The sequence below is a fragment of the Microcaecilia unicolor genome, chromosome 3 (genome assembly GCF_901765095.1).
Source record: "Microcaecilia unicolor chromosome 3, aMicUni1.1, whole genome shotgun sequence".
Classification (NCBI taxonomy): Eukaryota; Metazoa; Chordata; class Amphibia; order Gymnophiona; family Siphonopidae; genus Microcaecilia; species Microcaecilia unicolor.
Genome location: NC_044033.1, coordinates 188609945 through 188630774, shown reverse-complemented (window position 1 = coordinate 188630774; position 20830 = coordinate 188609945). Strand labels below are relative to the sequence as shown.

At 41.9% G+C, this 20830-nt stretch overlaps 1 protein-coding gene across 1 annotated transcript in view; it reads right to left on the bottom strand.

The window, feature by feature from the left end:
- Positions 1-19897, bottom strand: part of KMT2D (lysine methyltransferase 2D) — a 591638-nt gene extending 571741 nt beyond the window's left edge. Inside the window, exons 1-2 of the mRNA XM_030196818.1 lie at positions 19464-19897; positions 12526-12609 (exon numbers count right to left, since the gene is read on the bottom strand). Of these exons, the coding sequence (XP_030052678.1) occupies positions 12526-12574 (49 nt within the window). The 5' untranslated portion in view covers positions 12575-12609; positions 19464-19897. The remainder of the gene's footprint in view (positions 1-12525; positions 12610-19463) is intronic.
- Positions 19898-20830: the final 933 nt, after the last annotated feature.

Sequence of the window (20830 nt, the reverse complement as noted above, 5' to 3'; positions counted from 1 at the left end):
AATAAAATGTCGGGACTCAAGGAGGTATAGATGGGGAGGGACCCGGTTACCCCCTGGGTGTAACACCCCAAGGCTGACTGAGGTGTACACTGCACCCAGTCACTACAAAGCCTAAACCCAGGGCAGAGAGAGAAAAGAAAAAGAAACACAGCCTCTGTCCAAAGAAAAATCTACCTTTAAAAAACTTAAATACAAAACCTAATAAAGAAGACAGCGAGAGACTAAAGGCTCACCTCCTTCCACCTGCTGGAGACTGAGTTTACTGAATTTAAGGCTAGTTGCATAGGGCTCTTATTGGCTCTACAGATTCAGAATTCTCAGTCTCCACCTGCTGGAAGGAAGGAGTACATAACCCATGAGTCAGTTCCCGGACCGGTCCGGAGGGACGCTAAGGAAGTAAGTAGTATACTGTGCCATACTTTGTATTGTTGTTTGAATATTTTTACTGCTATAATTGTCTATTGCTTATGTTTGATTTATTCTTACTGTACACTGCCTTGAGTGAACTCTTTCAAAAAGGTAGTAAATAAATCCTAATAAATAAATAAACGTTCTTTTAAGGCATATGATGTAAAATGAACTATAATCTTGAAGGGTTGATTAACAAGTGGTTTTGACAGAGCCCCATGTGCTCTATCAATCGCAATGTTGCTGACTTCACGGTCCGCTTCTAGCAGTTTTCCACATATCACCCGTACCACTTTAGGCACATCTTCTAAGTCCCCAGATTCGGGAACACCGCAGAACCTGAGGTTATTGCGACGCCCCGTTCTCTAAATCAACAACTTTATATTGTACCTACTCACATTGAATAGTAATATGCCTGAGATGTAAGTCTGTGCTAGTCAGCTGCTCGGAATGCTCCTCAAATCGCACCTCTAAATCTTCCACGCGCCAGCCCAATTCATGGAGATCAGCGCTAATGGCATCCATGCGCCCGAGAATTTCCTTTTTAGATGCCTTAATATCAGCATGAATGCCCTCTAAAAATTTGGCTAGTTCTTGCAAAATTCCCTGATGGGGAGGCACAACATGCACTTCTGCTTGAGACGGAGTAGAGACAGAGTCGGAAGGAGAGATGGGAGCCGGTGACACATGGTGATGAGGGCCCTTACCAGACTGCTGGGCAGAGCGACACTCTCCTTCCTTACGTAGCGAAGATACAGCTTTACTCATGGCGCCCAGGCTTCCAGGTTTCTCAGATGACAAAAGAAGAAGCGGTTACGAGACAGATGGTGACGGATTCTGCTACTGAAGGTAGGGAAGTGCAAGAGCTATTGACTTAGGCAGACATCAAGCGCCGTGATGTCACTTCCTCCCATGGTTTTCTTATATTTTGTTCTTGTGATGTCTGTGCCAAAACTGAAAACTCTCATTTCTATCTGGTCAATAATAAAAGAAGCTCATTGTGAATACTATCCACCCTAAAAGGCTGTTTTTTTTTTTTGCTGTACATGAGGAATTGTGATATTGAATAAATAAGTGTATGTTTGTGTCCCTAATCACACATACAAAGTTTATATAATCCTTTCAAGGAAGTCAGTTTAACTTACTAGTGGAACATAACCACAGAGGCACGGTATGGTCACATTTTCAATATGGTAATACTAGGGCCCAGCTAAGGAAGAGATTATTTTGAGTTAGTCTTCAGTCGACCAAACTTGCTTTCCTTGTACCATTACCATCCAGCTGGATAGGCAGTTTCTTAAAAGGTGGAGGATAAAGGATTATTTTTTTAACATTTATATCACATATTATCCCAAGCAAAGTTGGGTTCAATGTGTCTTACATTTGAAAATACAGCGAGACAGAATAATAGAATTCAGTTATATCATGGGAGCAACTAGATGGATATGTCTGAAACATTTAACAAAGTTCAGATTAGCATATATATCCAACTAAGCATTTAAAACTCTGTCCTTTAATGATGCCACATGTTCAGAAATCATAGCCATAAGTATAGACAATTATTCAAATATTATCACATGCATACACCAGAATTGGCATCCATAGACATTGCAAAAGTAAACAACAACTTCTACAGAGTACATCCAAAACTTAATTTTTATTTTCTCATTTTCGTCTTCCAAAATTCCAGACAGCAGATGTACAGATCAGCAGGACCCAAAGTAGTCCAAAACTAGTAAACTCAGAAACAACACAGTTTATACCTAATTGTTCTACCACCCTTAGGATTCACCTTTGAGTTTAAAAAGCAAAACGATGCGCATGTACAGACTGGATACATGAATTAAAACAAAGTTTAAAGCAAATGCCCTTAATATGTAATACTTGGTAGCAACAATGAAACAGTGATGGAATATTCACACAGAAAGCAGCCTGAGCCAACAGAATTATTTTCCATTGAACATAATTAATTTTGTATGAACTTGGTGGCTAATAGCGTGCTCAACAATGTTGGCACATTTAGACTGACTCTGGACTTCTGCATGAAGGAGCTCTGCCCTCATTATTTAATATCTGTCTTTTAAATAGTAGTAATAAAAAATATCAAGTGCATTTTTATAATATACCACTGCAATCCATAAGAGAAAAGGATCAAGTTCCCACATGCCATCTTTTTCTTTTTATCTAGGCACAGGGAAGAAAATACAAAAAACAAACAAAAAAAAGATTTTAAATGCTCCCAGGTTTCAACCTAACTCATGTTTAATGTGGGATATATGTGTCATAAGTAAATAAATAGAAACTCTAAATGTTGAGCACCTAATTCTCATAACATGATGTCTCTTTTAATGGCCCTCTACCAGGAGAAAAAAAAAACTCTGCACGAATATAACACATGCTAGGGTGTCCCTATAACCAGCTCTTCCAAATAACACATCGATTACGATTTATAACAAATTACTACTCTACCTATGAAAAGCTATTTCGTTATACTTCCTCTGTGTACATCCGTATGATGCACAAGTTGGCATGTTTGAAAATATAAGTGAGATTAAATAAAAATGCTACCATCAATAACGAACAACATGGATGCAGTAGTTCATAGGTTTGTTTGTTTGCTTTGTTTTGAGTGTACTGGGATGACGGCTGCGCAGGAAATGGGAAACAGGCTAACCTGACTTCAACTTTTTTACATCATCCCGTCTCCTGTTTTCATCCAACCTCCTTTTAGGGGACGATATATAACTATTAGTGTAATGGCACGGCTGCCACACAGTGGAGTACACTATTCCTAATCTGACTCCCAGACTGGGAAAGGGGTAAGGGAGATGCATCAAGGGGGCCTAAGGCGGGTACAGGGGTCTATAACTGCAAAAATGAGTACCTTACAATGTCAACGGTTTAAATTCACCAACTAAGTGGGGACTTTTATTTAAAGAAATGAAAAGACTAAACTGTGATACTGCACTAATTCAGGTAACGCACCTGTTACGAAAAACAGAGTGATCATTGTAAGATAAACAGTTTTCTCAGATCCATTATAGCTCCAACACTCAGCAAAAGAAAACAGCAGGGGTTGCAATTCTTTTTTTTTTTTCTCTTTTTAATAGCTTTTATTGAAAGATGTAGCAAATCACAACAATAAATAGCCAGCCTGGGCACATCATCAACCACAAACACAGCAAAGCATATCTCCCCACTGGCAAGCTATACAGATATTCCTTAAATCCCCTTCCCCAATCAACTCCCCCCCCCCCCCCCCCCCCCCCCATACTCTACAGTCTCTATATGGTAAGAAGGGAGAAGTCCGGACAGGCAGACAATTTCACATACAAGTCTCAAAACTTATGGTACAATAATAAGTGTCCAGTTCGCATGGCTGTTAACTTAGACATCAAATGAATGTTGTCCAACTTGCGCAATACCCCTGCCTGTAACGCTGTCTGTTTCCAAGCCGCGGCCAGCACCAGCTTGCTGGCTGCAAACACAAAAGTAACCAAATGATGTATATGAGTCTTTACTCCCATCGGCTTAACGTGCAAGAGACAGTGTTCCATCTTCATAGGGTATGTGAGCTTTGTAAGGCTGTAAACAAACTTCAAAATGTTAGACCAATACTTCTGAGCACTGGGACAAGCCCACCATATGTGATACATATCTCCCTCCATACCACATTGACGCCAGCATAAAGCTGACATCAAAGGGAACATTTTATGCAATCGCTTAGGAGAATAGTACCAACTATACAAGATCTTGTACCCATTTTCCATTAAAGTGCTAGAAATAGATACTTTAAGCAATGATCTAAAGATCAAATCCCACTGTGAGAATTCATAAGACACACCCAAAGCCCACTCCCATTTCAGCAAATAATACATGGCAGGTTAACTATGTGAAAGGAAAGCCCTATATAATCTAGAGATTCCCCCTCCACTAATCATCGCCCTTTCCAAATTTGTTTCTGCTAAACTCCAATCCTCTCTAGCTTTTCTAAAAATAAAGTCCCACACTTGGTAATATTGAAATGTCTGAGAGATAGGGATCCCATATTCCTCACGAATATCCTTAAACAAAACAAAATCCCCCTCTTCCAAAATTCGTGCAAACCCAGTTTTTCCCATAGCCCATACCCAGAGGCCACATCCCCTGGGGCAAACTGGGGTGCAAAACGAATAAACATATACAGAAAATAAGTGCAGCCCAGAAAAAAACTTCGTCTGAATGTCCCTCCAAAGTGACAAGGGTCTCTGGAGCAATGGTGGTGTCCCTCTAACCAGACTCCATATAAGTATGTCGGGCAACCAAGGGACTGCCGCCAACGAGAATGGGTCCAGCCATGTCTGCTCAAGGGATTTCCACAATTACCCACCCCCTGCACCCATTCTGCCAAAATGCGAAGATGGGCCGCCTGATAGTAAGCCAGAAAAGAGAGAACACCCATCCCTCCCAAAGCTCGCAATTGATGCATCACCTCCCTCCTTACTCGGGGTGGTCTCCGCTTCCAAATAAATGAAAAAACTCTATGCCTCAAGCCCCGAAAGAACTTTTCAGGTAAGAAAATAGGAATGGCCATAAACAAATACAGCAGCTTGGGTAGCAGAATCATCTTAATCAGAATCATCTAGCCATAAAATTGTCAAGTCCTCCCAACGCTCAAGTTCCAGAAAGAGCTCCCGGAGCTTCCCCGGGAAATTTGCCTCATAAATCCTTAAACCTTTTTGTCAGATTTACCCCAAGTTACCCAAGACCTCTAGATGCCCATCTAAAAGGAAATCTAATCTTTAATCTAGCTACTTGGTCCTCAGGGATAGTCACATTCAAAGCTTCTGACTTATCCATATTAATTTTAAAGCCTGAAACCTGACCATATTCATATAGAACAGAGGTTAAAGCTGAAAAGGAAGCACTCGTGTCAGCTAGAGTCAGCAATATATCATCCGCAAACAACAAAATTTGAGTTTCAATCCCCCCTCTTCTTATTCCTTGGATCTCTGGATGCATGCAGATGTATTCTGCAAGGTTCAACCACCAGCGCAAAAGAAGAGGGAATAGGGCGTACCTCGAGACAGAGGAAACGAAGGAGACCGCTGGCCATTAACTGGAACTGAAGCACAGGGAGCCGTATAAATAAGATGAAGCCAATGTAGGAAGGAACCTTCTATTCCAGCTCTCTCTAGAACTGCAACATAAACAGCCAATGTACCCTAAGAAACGCCTTCTCTGCATCAAGCGATAGTAAACATAAGGGTACCTGTGCAGATTCAGCATAATATAAAAGGTGTAGGGCGCGTTGTATATCATCAAATGTTTGACGACCATGAACAAACCCCGCCTGATCTTCATGAATCAATAAGGGGATTCATTATTTTAGTGAAAATCTTATAATCTACCCCCAAAAGAGAGATTGGGTGGTAAGAGCCACACACCTGAGGGTCCTTACCTGGCTTGGGTATAACTACAACGGTCACCAAATTCCATGTCTCTGGAAGGTTCTGGCCCTCACTGAAGGAATTAAAAACCCGCAACAGCAAGGGGGCCAAAAGCTTACCAAAAATCTTATAAAACCTATTAGTAAAGCCATTCGGTCCCGGTGCCTTCGCGGGAGACAGGGCTTGAATCGCTTGAAGAATCCCATCTAATTCAATGGGCCTAAAAAGCCGTTGTTGGGCCCCGGGACTAAGCCTGGGTTGGTGAATTTGTTCTAAGAAGGCAGATATATCCCTCTCTGAAGGGGAAATATCTATCATATAGAGTCTCTCATAAAACTGTCGAAATAACCACTGTATGTGCAAATGGTCTGAAGTCTTTCAGACTGACAACATTCTAAATTTTATGTTTTGAAAACTTGTGGCTATTGGGGGGGGGGGGGGGGGAGGTGCTGCTGTACAGATGCACACAAAAGTTTCGCAGTAAGTGCAGCTTCTTGTGCACGTGTCCAAACAAAAATTGAAAGTATTGGCACATGTTGGCACGTGTTCTTCCGTTCCTAAATATGAGCCGTTCTAAAATGGCTTGCACATACATTTTTTTTTTTTGTGAGGCTTGTATTTAGGCATAGAAGGACGGGTGCTAATGTGTTCTTTCACTTTTGTTCAGACGTGCAATCTGCTACCTCCCATCTGCCGTTGACCTTGGATGGGCTTCCTGCTGGTTGCAAAAGGATTTTTTTTTTAAACCCAAAAACCTGGCAATAAAATCTTTTCTGCACAGCCTTGTATGCTACCCTGGTCCTGGCAAGAAAATTCTTCCAATAACTGTGCGTCTACAGCTCTTCTACCTGAAACTTGTGGTAATTTCCCCCAGTACTGTATAGCATCGCTTTCATCTTCCAGAGCACTGGGACCCTTGGGTACTCTCTCTGAGCCCCTAGGAGGTTTTGGCTCTTTTATGCCCAAATGTGAAAACTGCTTTGGGCACTTTTGGTCAGCACATTTAGTAAGTACTTAAGTAATGCCACACTGGGAAAAGACCAAGGGTCCATCGAGCCCAGCATCCTGTCCATGATAGAGGCCAATCCAGGCCAAGGGCACCTGGCAAGCTTCTCAAATGTACAAACATTCTATACATGTTATTCCTGGAATTGTGGATTTTTCCCAAGTCCATTTAGTAGCGGTTTATGGACTTGTCCTTTAGGAAACTGTCTAACCCCTTTTTAAACTCTGCTAAGCTAACCGCCTTCACCACTTTCTCCAGCAACGAATTCCAGAGTTTAATTATACGTTGGGTGAAGAAAAGTTTTCTCTGATTTGTTTTAAATTTACTACACTGTAGTTTCATCACATGCCCCCTAGTCCTAGTATTTTTGGAAAGCGTGAACAGACACTTCACATCCACCTGTTCCACACCATTCATTGAGGGTTATTGGGGGTTATTGTTGATCAGCACTTAGCTTTTGAATCACAGGTGTCCTTTGTAGTCACTAAATCTTTTAAGGTACTTTGGAAGCTGAAGTGAATTAGGCCCTTTTTCCCCCCAATAGATATTTTCAGAGTACTTGTCCAGTCTCTAGTCTTGACCCAATTTGATTATTGTAATTCTATCTACTCTGGTTGCAAAGAATGTGTTTTAAGGAAGCTTTAAACTGCCCAGAATACTGCAGCCAGGTTTGTCCTGAATATGCCACGCTTTGGAAGGGCCACTCCTCTGCTGATACAATTGCATCGGCTTCCTTTTAAGGCCTTTGCTCTCATATTTCAGATTTTATATGGTACTGTCCCTGATTAAATGTTGAGCCTTGTCACTTTGACTTCTCGCAATGCAGTCTTTGATGTGAGAGACTACCTGTGTCTTCGTTTCCTACTTGTAAGAAAGTAGTCTATAAGTCAATTTATTCTACTACTTTTTCTTACCAAGGTACTAAATGGTGGAATTCCTTGCTGAAATACATTAGATCCCAGAATGATTACTTGGTTTTTTGCAAGTTTTTTACATTTTTCCTTTTTAAAAAAATGTGTTACTTGATGCCAATGCCTAGTTTTTCCCTCCCTCCTTCCATTATATCTGTATTTATGACTTTTATTGATGTGTGGGATTATGGATTTATTTAATATTTTATAATGTCTCCTTGTAGCTTGTTAGCCACATTGAACTCAAAAATTGTGTGGAAAAATATGAGGTATAAATGTGATAAATAAGAAATCATCAAAATTCTCTTTTCTAAAGTTTCAATTAGGTAAAGAAAGAGAGAGAGCATAAAATCCATTACTGCACTTTAGTGTTGATGAAGTAGACTGGGGAGAGAAGCAATGATCATATAGGCAAGAGCACTTACATAGTGCTCAAAAAATTTTCCAGACTTTCTTGGGTTATGAGAGAGGAGTCAAAGCTAGCACGACCATAGATGGTGTCACCTATGTGTGAATGATTATGTCCTACTTGCCCATGGAGAATTATATGAATACCCGTAAGAAATATCTTGCTAAATAACCATGGGGGGGGGGGGAAATAAATCAGTTCATGCAAGGACATTATAACTAGACCTGCACTGCCTCAACTGAGGGAAGGGGGTTACAGCAGCGTCACAGCTGATGCCACATAAAACCTTGGAGCAGCTGCATAGACCGCAAGGTAAGACTGGGGATCACATGGTTGACCTTCCCCATCGTGGAGAGCTAACTTCCATATAGGACTACAAAATCTTGTACTAGGCGATAACTACTCATATGGAGCCCAGCATCAAACATCTATAGTCAGGACCATTTTTCCCTATCATTTTGCATTTGTCCACATAAAATTTCATCTGCCACTTAAATGCCTAGTCCCCCGGTCTTCTAAGGTCTTTCTGCAGTTCCTCAGTCTGCTTATGTTTTAGCAAACTTTGATCCATTTTGTGTAATCTGTATATTTGATCACCTCACGCACTGCTTCCTTTTCTAGATCATTTATATACATGTTATTCAGATCGCCAAGACACTCCACTACCCACCTCAGAAAAACCAACCATTTAATCCAACTATCTTCCTATATTTTAACCAGTACCAATCCACAGCAGAACACAGTCATCCATCCCATCACGTTTCCTAGAAAGTCCTTCATAACAAGCTTTGTCAAATGCATTCTTGAAGCCCAAAGAGGCTATACTGTATGGCTCACCATTATCAACACCTTTAATTCTACTAGATTAGTAAGGAAAGACTCCCTTTGCTAAATACATGTTGGCTCTTCCCCATTAAAAATCATGTCTATCCATGTGCCTAACAGTTCTGTTCACTGGTCTATAGCTTCCCACATCTAACCTACAGCCCTTTTTTAAAGGATTGGCTTTATATTGCCCACCCTCTAATCCTCAGACACAGTGGCTCATTTTAATGATCTGTTACAGAATGCTAGTAACAGGTCTAAAATTTCATATATAAGTTATTTTAAAACTCTCGGATAAATGCCATCTGTTCCTGACGATTTGTTACTTTTTGTTTGTCAATTTGTTTAGTTTTTCTGCTATGGCCTTGTCGTCCCTGGATGCCTGCTCTTCAGACTTGAATTAAGCTTACGAATGCTAGATCAAGGCCAAAACCCTTCTAAGTGATATACAACAAAGACATCAAAAAATATACTATAAAAAACCTTGCATACAAGAAAAGCTCCCACAACCCCACATCCATAAACATAACACAAATTCTATTGAAACCCACAAAACAAACAAATAATTTAACCTTTTTTGTTGTACCCCTACTTGAGCCTGCTTAATACAATCTTAATCATAAAACAATACATACAAAAGATAACTATCAACAAAGTGTTTCACTCAACCTCCTGGGTATCACTTCTGTAACTTTATCCACAGAACTCTTTAGACTCAATATGCCCTACAAAGGTGTTGGTATGATGCAATGGGTCCTCGGGTTACAGAGCCCAAAATTACTTCGTGCTATGGGTTGTACGCGCCAAGCAATGCGGAAAGGATTGAATGAAGGTTTTAACTCACGCAGAATACATGGCCGTACACTTCACTAAAATGAATGCTAATCAGGCTATTGAGTATTCCACGGCAATGCAGAGAGTTACACAGGAGCTGTAGACGAACGGTTATTGCAAGAATTTTCTTGCAAGGACCAGGGCAGCACACAAGGCTGTGCAGAAAAGATTTTATACCAGGTTTTTGAGGGTTTTTTTTAATCCTTTTGCAACCAGCAGGAAGCCCCTCCAAGGTCAACATCTGATGGGAGGTAGCAGAATACATGTCTGAACAAAACCGAAAGTGAAAGAACACATTAGCACCTGCTCTTCTATGCCTAAATAAAAGCCTTACAAAAAAAAAACTATGTGCAAGCCATTTTGGAAAGGCTTATATTTAGGAACAGAAGAACACGTGCCAACATGCGCCAATATTTTCAATTTTTGTTTGGACACGTGCACAAGAAGCTGCACTTACTGCGAAACTTTTGTGTGCATCTGTACAGCAGCACCTCCCCCCCCCCCCCCCCAATAGCCACAAGTTTTCAAAACATAAAATTAGAATGCTATCAGCTTTTTGCATGGCATGGTATTGAATGCATGATAGAAGCCATGCACTCAAATCTACACAAGAACCTGTGTCAACCCTAAAGCTCTTTACAGAAACTCATCACACTTTACATCACTCCAAACATATGGAATTTGCCACTGGGGATAACTGATCATCAAGGACTGAAATGTTTTCTGAAAAAGTAAAACCTACACCTTTGTGACTTACTGCTCCTACAAAACAATGGACTTTCTTCCTTAATCAAGGGAAATAGTCCATGTTTGGTTTGCACACAAATTTCATCCTTACCAAACACATTTCCTTTCCTTAGAGTCCAAAAGTAAGTACAAATCAGAATCCAAAACCGACAACTAAGTCTAATTCAGTATTTCAGAGTCCAGGACAGAAAAGAGACAACCCCTAAGGATCACAACAGTCTCAAAGAGGCCAAATGGTAAATCCACAGGACTTGGGGGCTGTCTTCCTCTCAAAGGAAAGCAGTCTCACTTGACTGGTCCAGACCTTTATGTGCAGGATCCACCAACACGGTTAACAGAGCTCAGGACAGTTCTTGCAACAATCTTAACAGACCCTGCGCACCTGACACTGCACCATTCACCAAAGGAAGAGCTCCCTGTCCATGCTCATCTGTTCACAGAACAGGTACATGGAGGGATGAAGCTGTGGTTGAACAGCATCATGCTTTGTCAGAAAATTGCCTCTCTCAGTCATCTTGCTGTTGAAAAAACAAAACAGCTCTTGAAAGAAATTATGGAGAAAGGACTCCTGAGAGCCTCCTCTGCAATTAGGAGGCAACAAGGGAAATGGCTTTAACACAAGACCCCAAAAATAACGTGTCACCTCTGTAGAAGCACAGCTATTTTTTTTTCTAAAATTTGTTAAAAGGCTGTTCTGTGACCATGGCTCCCAAGTACCCCCCCCACCCCATCCCCAGGCAGCAGCTATGTCCCTTGCACAGAAACAAAATGTTATAGTAGAAAAGCAAACAGACTAAACAAATAACAAAAAATGGCAATAAACTGACAAAAATGTTTAAAAGTTTCAGCCAAAGGGGAACAAAAAAGTTACTTCCCAGCAAAATCTGCCTTTTCCTTCTCCATTGGCTGCCACACCTCATCTCCTAGTGTAGTACCGCTACTGACAGCAGACGAAATCACTGTAGCATCAAACACCTCAAGAACCCAATAAACATAATTCAAGGCTGCAGGATGCCCTATAGCAGATGTTCAGAGCAGGGCATGAACCCTGCAGAAACCAACATCTGACTAAAGGAGACGCAATGCTTCAGCGTCTTTTAACAGTGGAGAGGAGCTACAAATTTGCAAGTTTTAAGATTCAAAAGCAATGGCTTCAGCCCTATTATGAAAGTAATACCCGGCTACCTACATGAGTAAAGTATGCATTGTGGGCACACAGACATCTCCAGTGAAAAAATCCTGCTACCAACTTTAAGCCTTGCATCTAGGACAGCTTCCACAGTGCTAAATTATCAGCAACACTTTCAAAATACATTTAAATGAACCGAGGTATAGAGAGGTTAAGTAGCTTACAAAAGCTCACACAGTTTGCAGCAGAGAGGAAATACGAACTAATATTCCAAGAAGTTCTCCTGATCCTATTTCTGTGATCTAACTACACCTTCTCCAGAGATTGTCTTTCAGGCTTGGAGCTACTAACAGGATCAGTAATGCATGGCACACATACCACCGAATGACCAGAAGGTTGTCCCTGATTGATTTAGAATGTCTTTCCCTATAAAGGTTCACAAATAATGTTTCTTTTTGTACTCTGCCCAAAAAACTTTGCCAACCCCTATAGTGCAAAGAAGAATATCCAATGAGAAGTGCAACAGCACACAAATTAGAGGATAGTTATAAGCAAAAGTAGACAGGGTTCTCTTATCAGAACAGCTAAGGAACATGCCCCCTTAAGTCAGCAGCACTGTTCCCAGTTTAGTGCCATATGGTGGCAGGTTCAAATCTTGAGATGCCCAATTGGAGAGAGTAAAGCTTTCACAAAATGCAATTATAGTAAGTGGATATGGCACTTAAATATCTGCTCAGAGTGCAACAAGCAAGATGGCCACATTCATTATGGAGCACCAGTGGGATAAAACTGATGCAAAGAACAGGTCACAATCCCGCTGGACTTACCCGATGCCTCAGAGTCTTTCTCCTCATTGGTGGGTTTCTGATCCTCCATTCCTATTCCAGACTTATCGTCCGTCACAGAGAGACCTAGGAAGGAAGAGAGGGAAGGATGTCAATCTAGGGAGGAGACAGAGAGAGAGCTGGGCACTGCCATACTAAACAGGATATAACATGGACAGGGGTCCCTGCTGCCAATCCCTACAAGCAGAAAAGAACTGGAAGATGGTTACATTAATTAAAATCAACCATATATTTTCCAGGCATGCGTTACCTAACCAATAGCCTGTTTGCCCTAAGCCAGAAGCATTAGGCCCACTTTATCCACTTAAAGTCAAAATGTACTTATTACGGATATTCAGCTGTGAATCGATTCATCATTTACAACTTGGGACGACTGCACACTTGGGAGGGCATTATTAACAACTGTATAATATTTATTGCTAAGAAGTGTTCAGAACCTGCAGTGGTCACAGATGCAGGCAAATTTTGATGTGGTGTGTCCCAATGTGCAAAGAACCAAAAGTCAAACAGAGCAAGTTCAACTGGGGTGGCACCAGTCCATTCCACCCCTAACATCCCTGGCATCCTAAAGCCTTCATAAGAGAACATAAGAGTAGCCATACTGGGTCAGACCAATCGTCCATCTAGCCCAGTATTCCGTTTCCAAACAATGGCCAAGCCAGGTCACAAGTACGTGACAGAAACCCAATTATTAGTAACATTCCATGCTACCAATCCTGGGGCAAGCACCTGCCTCCCCATGTTTGTCTCAATAGCAAACTATGGACTTTTCCTCCAGGAACTTCTCCAAACCTTTTTTTAAACCCAGATATGCTAATCAACGTTACATCCTCCCTGGGGACAAAAAGGTCCAGAGCTTAACTAGTCGTTGAGTGAAAAAATATTTCCTATTTGTTTTTAAAGTATTTCTATGTAACTTCCTTGAGTGTCCCCTAGTGTTTGTACTTTTGGAATGAGTTTTAAAAAAAAAATCAATCAATTTACTTCTTCTCGTTCTACACCACTCAGGATTTTATAGACCTCAATCATATCCCCCCCTCATCTCTTTTCCAAGCTGAAGAGCCCTAACCTCTTTAGCCTTTCCTCATATGAGAGGAGTTCCATCCCTTTTATCATTTTGGTTGCTCTTCTTTGAACCTTTTCTAATTCCGCTATATCTTTTTTGAAATACGGCGACAAAAACCAAACGCAATACTCAAGGTGCGGTCACACCATGGAGCGATACAGAGGTGGTATAGTATTTTCGGTCTTTTTCACCAATAGTCCTATCCTAAGTATGGCATCCCCTTTCATGAGCCCATACTGTACCACAGATGTCAATAAAACTAGTCAATTACCCAGCAAACTTCCTGAATAAAAAATATGACATTTATCTGAGGGCCCCAACTCCAGCTCAGTATAATGGACACTACAGCTACATTCACAATTTCATTTCCTATATTATGTAATGCTGTCACATACACAAATGAGAGAAATCAGCTGTAATTAGTGATGTGAAAAAGTTTACCCCTCCCTCCCGATAGCCCCTTCTACTGCATATATGTTGCACTGAATGGTTTCTGATCTTTAAACAACATGCAATATTAGGCAAAGGGAACCTAAGTAAACGCATAATACAATCTTTAAATTATTACTTCATTTATTTAAGGAGCAAAGTTTTCTCAACATCTATATCATCCATATAAAAAGTAACTGACCCCTAAACCTAATATTTGGGTGCACCACCTTTAGCAGCAATACTTGCAATCCAAATGGAGGAGTAGCCTAGTGGTTAATGCAGTGGACTTTGAACCTGGGGAACTGAGTTCGATTCCCACTGCAGCTCCTTGTGACTCTGGGCAATTTACTTAACCCTCCATTGCCTCTGGTACAAAATAAGTACCTGAATACATGTAAACCGCTTTGAATGTAGTTGCGAAAAAAAAATCAGAAAGGCGGTATATCAAGTCCCATTTCCCTTTCCCTATAATTTGATATCAGTCTTTCATAGTCCTGTTGAGAAATCTTACTACCCTCTTCTTTGCAGAACTGCTTTAATTCAGACACATTTGTAGGTTTTCATGCATGAACTACCATCTCTATTGGGTTCAAGTCAGGACTTTGACTAGGCCAATCCAAAACTTTAATTTTGTTTCTCCTCAGTCATTCAGGTGTAGACTTGTTTTTCTGTTTTAGAGACTTGCTGCATAATCCAATTATGCTTCAGCTTACACAGATGACCGGATGTTCTCCTTAAGAATTTTCTGCTACAGTGCAGAATTCATGGTTCCTTCAGGTCCTGAGGCAGCAGCACCCCCATACCATCACACTACCACCACCACGTTTGACTGCTGGTATGATGCTCTTACTGTGGAATGCTGTAACTGCTTTACGAGAGACATAATGGGACCTATGCTGTCCAAAGAGTTTCACTTGTAACTCAGCTGTCCCTAACATTATCCCAAGCAACTTGGGGATCATCAATGTGTTTTACACATTTGAAATAAGCCCTGACGTTAATCTAGGATAGTAGCAGTTTCCACTGTGCTACTCTCCATGAATCTCATTTTTACTCAACCTCTTTCTTATTGTGAAGTCACAAACACTTACCTTAGCTAAAGCTAGACACCTGCAGTTCTTTGGATCTTCTTCTGGGAAGTTCTGTGATGTCCCAGATGAGTTGTCGCTGCACCACTGAAGTAATTCTAGCAGGCCAGCCACTCCTGGGAAAATTCACCCACTGTTCCAAGTCTTCTCCATTTGGAAATAATGGCTCTCGTTATGGTTCGGTGGTGTCCCACAGATTTAGAGATATCTTTCTAACTTTTTTTTTCTCTCTCTTCTGGAATTTTCTTTGATCATGTAGAAACTTTGTGGAGACTACCACATTTTTATGTATATAACGCATACATCATACACATTTTTTTTACAAATCAACCATGCACGCTGTATCAGTGTACTTTTTACTAATATGCGCTCATTGCAAAATTAGCACATTTGTTAAGGCTTTTTATTTTTTTTGCAGGTTTCATGCACTAATGCCTGCAAAAACAAAATATGTTAATTTTGCAGTTAGCATGCTTTAGAAGAATAAACTAGTACAGCACATATATGCATGGGCATGTTATACACATAAAAATATAGTACACTCTCATGGTAAGGTTCAAGATATAGTGAGGTTTAGATTCAACAGCTATAAATCAAGTCTGCCTGTGTTCAATCAGTTGAATTTTAATCATCAATTAAATTTGGTCAACTGATCGATCAACCAAGGGGGCAGTTACTTTTTCCACATAGCAATATGAGTGTTGGATAACTTTGTTCCTTAAATAAATTACATAATTTTAAAACTCAGGTTCCTTTGTCTAATACTATATTTTGTTTAAAGAACAGAAACCATTCAGTGTCACATACAAGCAATAATAGAAGAAATCATGAGGGGAGAAAAACTTTTCACATGATTGTGTGTGTTTACTTCACTCATTGACCTGAAATGACAGACGGTTGGGTCCTGTTAACAACCTATGTACTCTGCTGTCACAAGTCTTACTTGGCCTGTGGTTCACTCCCTCTCTGACTTACCCATTGCATGGATGATTGAAACAAATGGCCTAAAATGCTAGGATTTTCCCTCCTATGTCAATGAGGAAAAAGTCTCAAAACCCATGCCCTGAAAAGCAGCAATCCCCTTTTATTTTCCCTAATGTGTGCATACACCCAAACAGGAACCACATTTACACCACCAGCACATGCTTCTAAATGATTTTCTGCTATTTGTCACAAAGCCCCCACATCTTAAAATCTCACTTTAAGAAAAGGAAAAGGCACAACTACAAACTTCATAAATTCCAGACCATGAATGCCAAAAGTTAGAAGGGATGATATCTTCACACCCCACAGTCATTACCCCACTCTGATGACAGTCCTTGGAGCAAGGGTGGGTGGCTGGACCTACAAACCAATACACTTTCTGCTACCACACTTCTGACCCCCCCCCCCCCCCCCCATTTCGGTTTGTTTATTTTTTTTTTACAAAACAAATATCCTACAAGTGCAACTGAAGGATCCTGAGCAGTGCAAACACAAAAAGTCTAAATTAAAAACAAACAACAACAACAAAAAAAACATACGAAGGAAGAGCAAAAATAGTTTAGAACAAAATAAACAAACAAAAATACTGTACACCACCACTCTTCCCAACACTCCATGGCCACAACTTAACAACCGCGAATCTCTGGAGTTCTATAAGATGGAACAAATGCAGTTTGTTTGTTTTTTTTAATGTAGTTCTACAGAAGAACAGTCTGTTGAATCCAGGGAAACTTTTGCAGATAGAAAGATCATATGGGAGAGGGTTAAAAATATATATATCCTTTACACCTGCAACAAACCAGGTTTTTCCTAAGTCCCAGTATTCCTATGCTACTGCATCAAGCCTTCTCCTCTGAGAGATGCCAGACATTAAAACTAGTATTAAAAACAAATCCAACACCCTTATCTGCCATTCAGCACGCGAGCACATCCTAAATCCCAATTCTGCGCTTCTCACATCAACAGCCTGTGAAGTGTCTGCTTCAGTTTTTATAACAAAGTCCATATAAACAACAAGGAACCTCAATACTAGTATTATAGGTTATAAACGTAAAAGTCATTGTCATGCCATTGGCTTGCCTGCTGAAAGTGCAAAGCCACCAAGATCTGACAACCACCATCCTGTTATGCTGTCCACTACAGAAACGTCACCAATTTAGTAACAAAAACATTAAATCCTGCCACAGTATTAAATGTAATGTCAGAAATACTACTATATCAAAGTCTGCAAAAACAGCAGCTTTTCACCACAAAATAACATACCCTCAAACCAACCTTTCACCCACTTTTTGCAAACGTGCATACAATACAAACACCCATCCAACCAGACATTAGAAGTGAATACTTTAAGGGGTTCCTTTACTAAGGTGCGCTGAAAAATGGCCTGCAGTAGTGTAGGCACGTGTTTTGGGCGCTCGCAGATCCATTTCTTAGCGCGCCTGCAAAAACTGCTTTTTTAAAAGTTTTGCCAAAAATGGATGTGTGGCAAAATAAAAATTGGTGCACATCCAATTTGGGTCTGACATTACCGCCATTGACCTAGCGGTAAAGTCTCACATGGTAACTGGGCTGTAATGCATGCATAGCGGACGCACACCAGAAATGAAATTAACGCAACAGCTACACAGTAGACGGGCAGTAACTCCAAACTGGCGCACATTGGGCGTGCATAGACGCTTATGCGGCTTAATAAAAGAGCCCCTAAGTGTCCTTGTCTATCATGCCTGTACACAGATCTGCATGCAGTTGACACAATATAGTTTAATGCATACATTCTTCCATACACTACAATAAAACATCGTTCATACATAAGGGAACTGGAGGAAATGTTAATCAGTTTTTGCCAATTATGAATGAGAAGGAACCTCTAACATGCCCATACCATGATCAGTAGTTTAGCTCACATTGCTGTCCTTCTGCCCTTTGGTAGAGTCCCTCACAGTACCAACATAATTTATTGCAATATAAGAACAAGTTTCCCTGATAGAGACCTTCAGAAGCTGAAAAAAGGCTACATTTGACCTGTCTGCAAATGCAGACCAATGACAACTGTTCTGAGATACAAATCTGAGCCTGGTCCACTCCAGCCTTACCCTAAGAGGGATGTGGCAGATCTAGCTTAGAAAAAGGTTGAGGCTGGGCTAGACCTCAGCATCTCATAACAAATGCAGAAAGCAGGGCCAAAAAAAAGAGCAGAAGACATGTGGTGTCCTACCTTCAGAAAGAAGGGAAGAAAAATAAAAGAGGAAGTGAGGAAAACACCACAAAATTCAAAGCTAGGACAGGAGGCATTAAATGGTCCTCTGATGAGCAGCACAGCGTTCTCTCATGCACAAACTTCAACATGGTTATTAAGGTGAAGCATATCCAAAACCTCCACATCCACCACCCCTGCTAGAATGAGATTATAAAGCAGGCCAAATGCATAGGGAACATGTGGCTCCAGATATCCCATTTCTCAAGCACTATTGGGCCCAAAGAACACAAGAAAACATCCCAAGTACACAGTAAACACCTCACAACCTTCCAAAGTAAGAAGACTTAAATTACCTTTAAACTACTCTTGAACACTACTCCTCTCCCCCCCCCCCCCCCCAAATAAAAAGGAAAAACACTGCTACCCTACACAATCATCATTACAAACGTTAATAGGGCAAACAGCCAGTCAACAGGCCCAACAAAAACACGAGAGCTGCGAAAATAAAGCACAATGTGCACTGCACACACCCCCAAACCAGGAGAGGGGGTAAACAGTAGTATACAGAAGGCAAACACTTAGACATCAGTAAACCCAAAAGTACCACCCCCACCCCTCAACAAAAACACACAACAGCTTACACGCTCAATTATATCAAGCGGTAAAGGAGAGAAGACGAGGAGGTTAGATTGAGAAGAGAGACACAGTCACGATGCCCCCCCCCCCTCTCCGAGCCATATTTCTAATTCCCCCTTCACTGCGGCCCCAAGCTAGTAAATCAATTTACAAACCCACTAGATAAACCCTTAGAAAATGTTTTACACATATATATATAAATAGATCCACACACACATGCAAACCTTAGCTTGAAATCTCCCAGAACTTGAACACCAACAAAAGCCCTCACCGTTCAGCACCCCAAGTTAGGCCCTGCGTGCAAAAGGGGGGAGGAAAAAAAAAAGTGAAGCCTCTCTTCTACCCCCAATGTGTTTTCACTGCCCCCTACAAAGAAAAGCAGCGCCAGCGACCACAAACCCCCAAGTCAAGGGCAGAAACTCCAGCAGCAACTACCTCTCGGGTACGAGAGAAGTCGGGTAGGAAGAGCGGCGGCGGCCTCGGCGCCACTCCCCGGCCCCCCTCGGCCTCTCCTCACCTGCCGGACTCGGAGCCCCTCGCCGGGGGAACCATCGCACGGAGACAAGGCGGCCAGCGGGGCCCGGAGCCAGGGCTCAGCGCGCTCAGGCCCCGCCGCGGCTCCTCGCCGCCACCATGGCGGCCCTCCGGTAGGCGACTGCTATGGAGAAAAGGGAAGGAGGCTGAGCGGGAGGATGCAAGGCCTCAGGACTCCCCGGGCGGCGGCGGCTTCAGGAAACAGAGCTGGGAGCGCGCACCCAGGCGGCCATCTTCGCAGCCGGAGAGAAAGGAGTCCCGGCGCTGGGCCTGTGCACTAGCGAACGAGGAAAGGGGGGTCCGTAGTCGGGTGCAACGAGCGGGCGTACGACCGAGTAGGACGCTCGCCGCGCGAAGGACGCCGGCGTAAACGAAGCTACGCCGCGCGGCTCCCCGGGAAGCGGTGGGGAAGGACACGCGCGGCCTCGTCGGCGGTGAGGCGACGACCGTGTAGCGGCCAGCGATCCCTCCGCCACTGCCTTAACCCCTTGCGTCCCGGAGAGCACGTGGGAAGGGAGGTGACCTGAGCCGGGCCGTGCTTGTTGGGAAAGCAGGGGTGGGAAGACGTAATGTAAGCTGGTCTGGACGCTGTGAGTTGGAGAAGAAGAAGGATGCACTGAGCCTAGTCAAAAGGGCCTAATCCAACATCTAAGTTTTTACTGTACACAACTCCCCCTTCAACTCCTGCCTGCTTCATTTGGCTTTCTTCCGACCTTGCCATTGTTGAATTAAATGATTTCTCCTTCTTTTTTTCTACTGCTCCCTTATCATTATGTTGCAGTTTAAAAAGCAGCATAAATTACTATTATAACCGCAACTTTAATCTATGTGAACACGTTCTGTGCAACTTCAACAGCACTCTGTATATTTACTTCTGTATTGTATCTATCTATATGTTTGGAAGAGTAACTTAGAGGTTAGAGCACAAGGCAGGATTCAATTCCCACCACTGCTGCTCCTTGTTACCTGGGATATGCCATTTCATCTTCCATGATCTCAGGCACAAACTTGAGATTTTAAGCCCTCCAGGGGCCAATGTTACCTGAACATAACGTATACTGAAGTATTGTTGAAAAGGTTTGAAGTTAATGATTGGTATATAGCACCATAAACCTTGACTGACTATATTAAAGTATGAAACTTATTAAAGTCAAGTCTGCAAAGTTGCATACTTGTAATGGAAGTTCTCCATAGACCGCAGGGAAATGCAGACACATTTGCCAGTGATGTCCTTCTGGGCAGTAATTTCCTCTAGCTCAGGTAACTTTTACTTTCCTGCCCCAGCATACTAATGGTGAGTCCTCATCCTCATCCTCCCTCCAGTTTATACCTTAGTTGATCCTGAGTGGG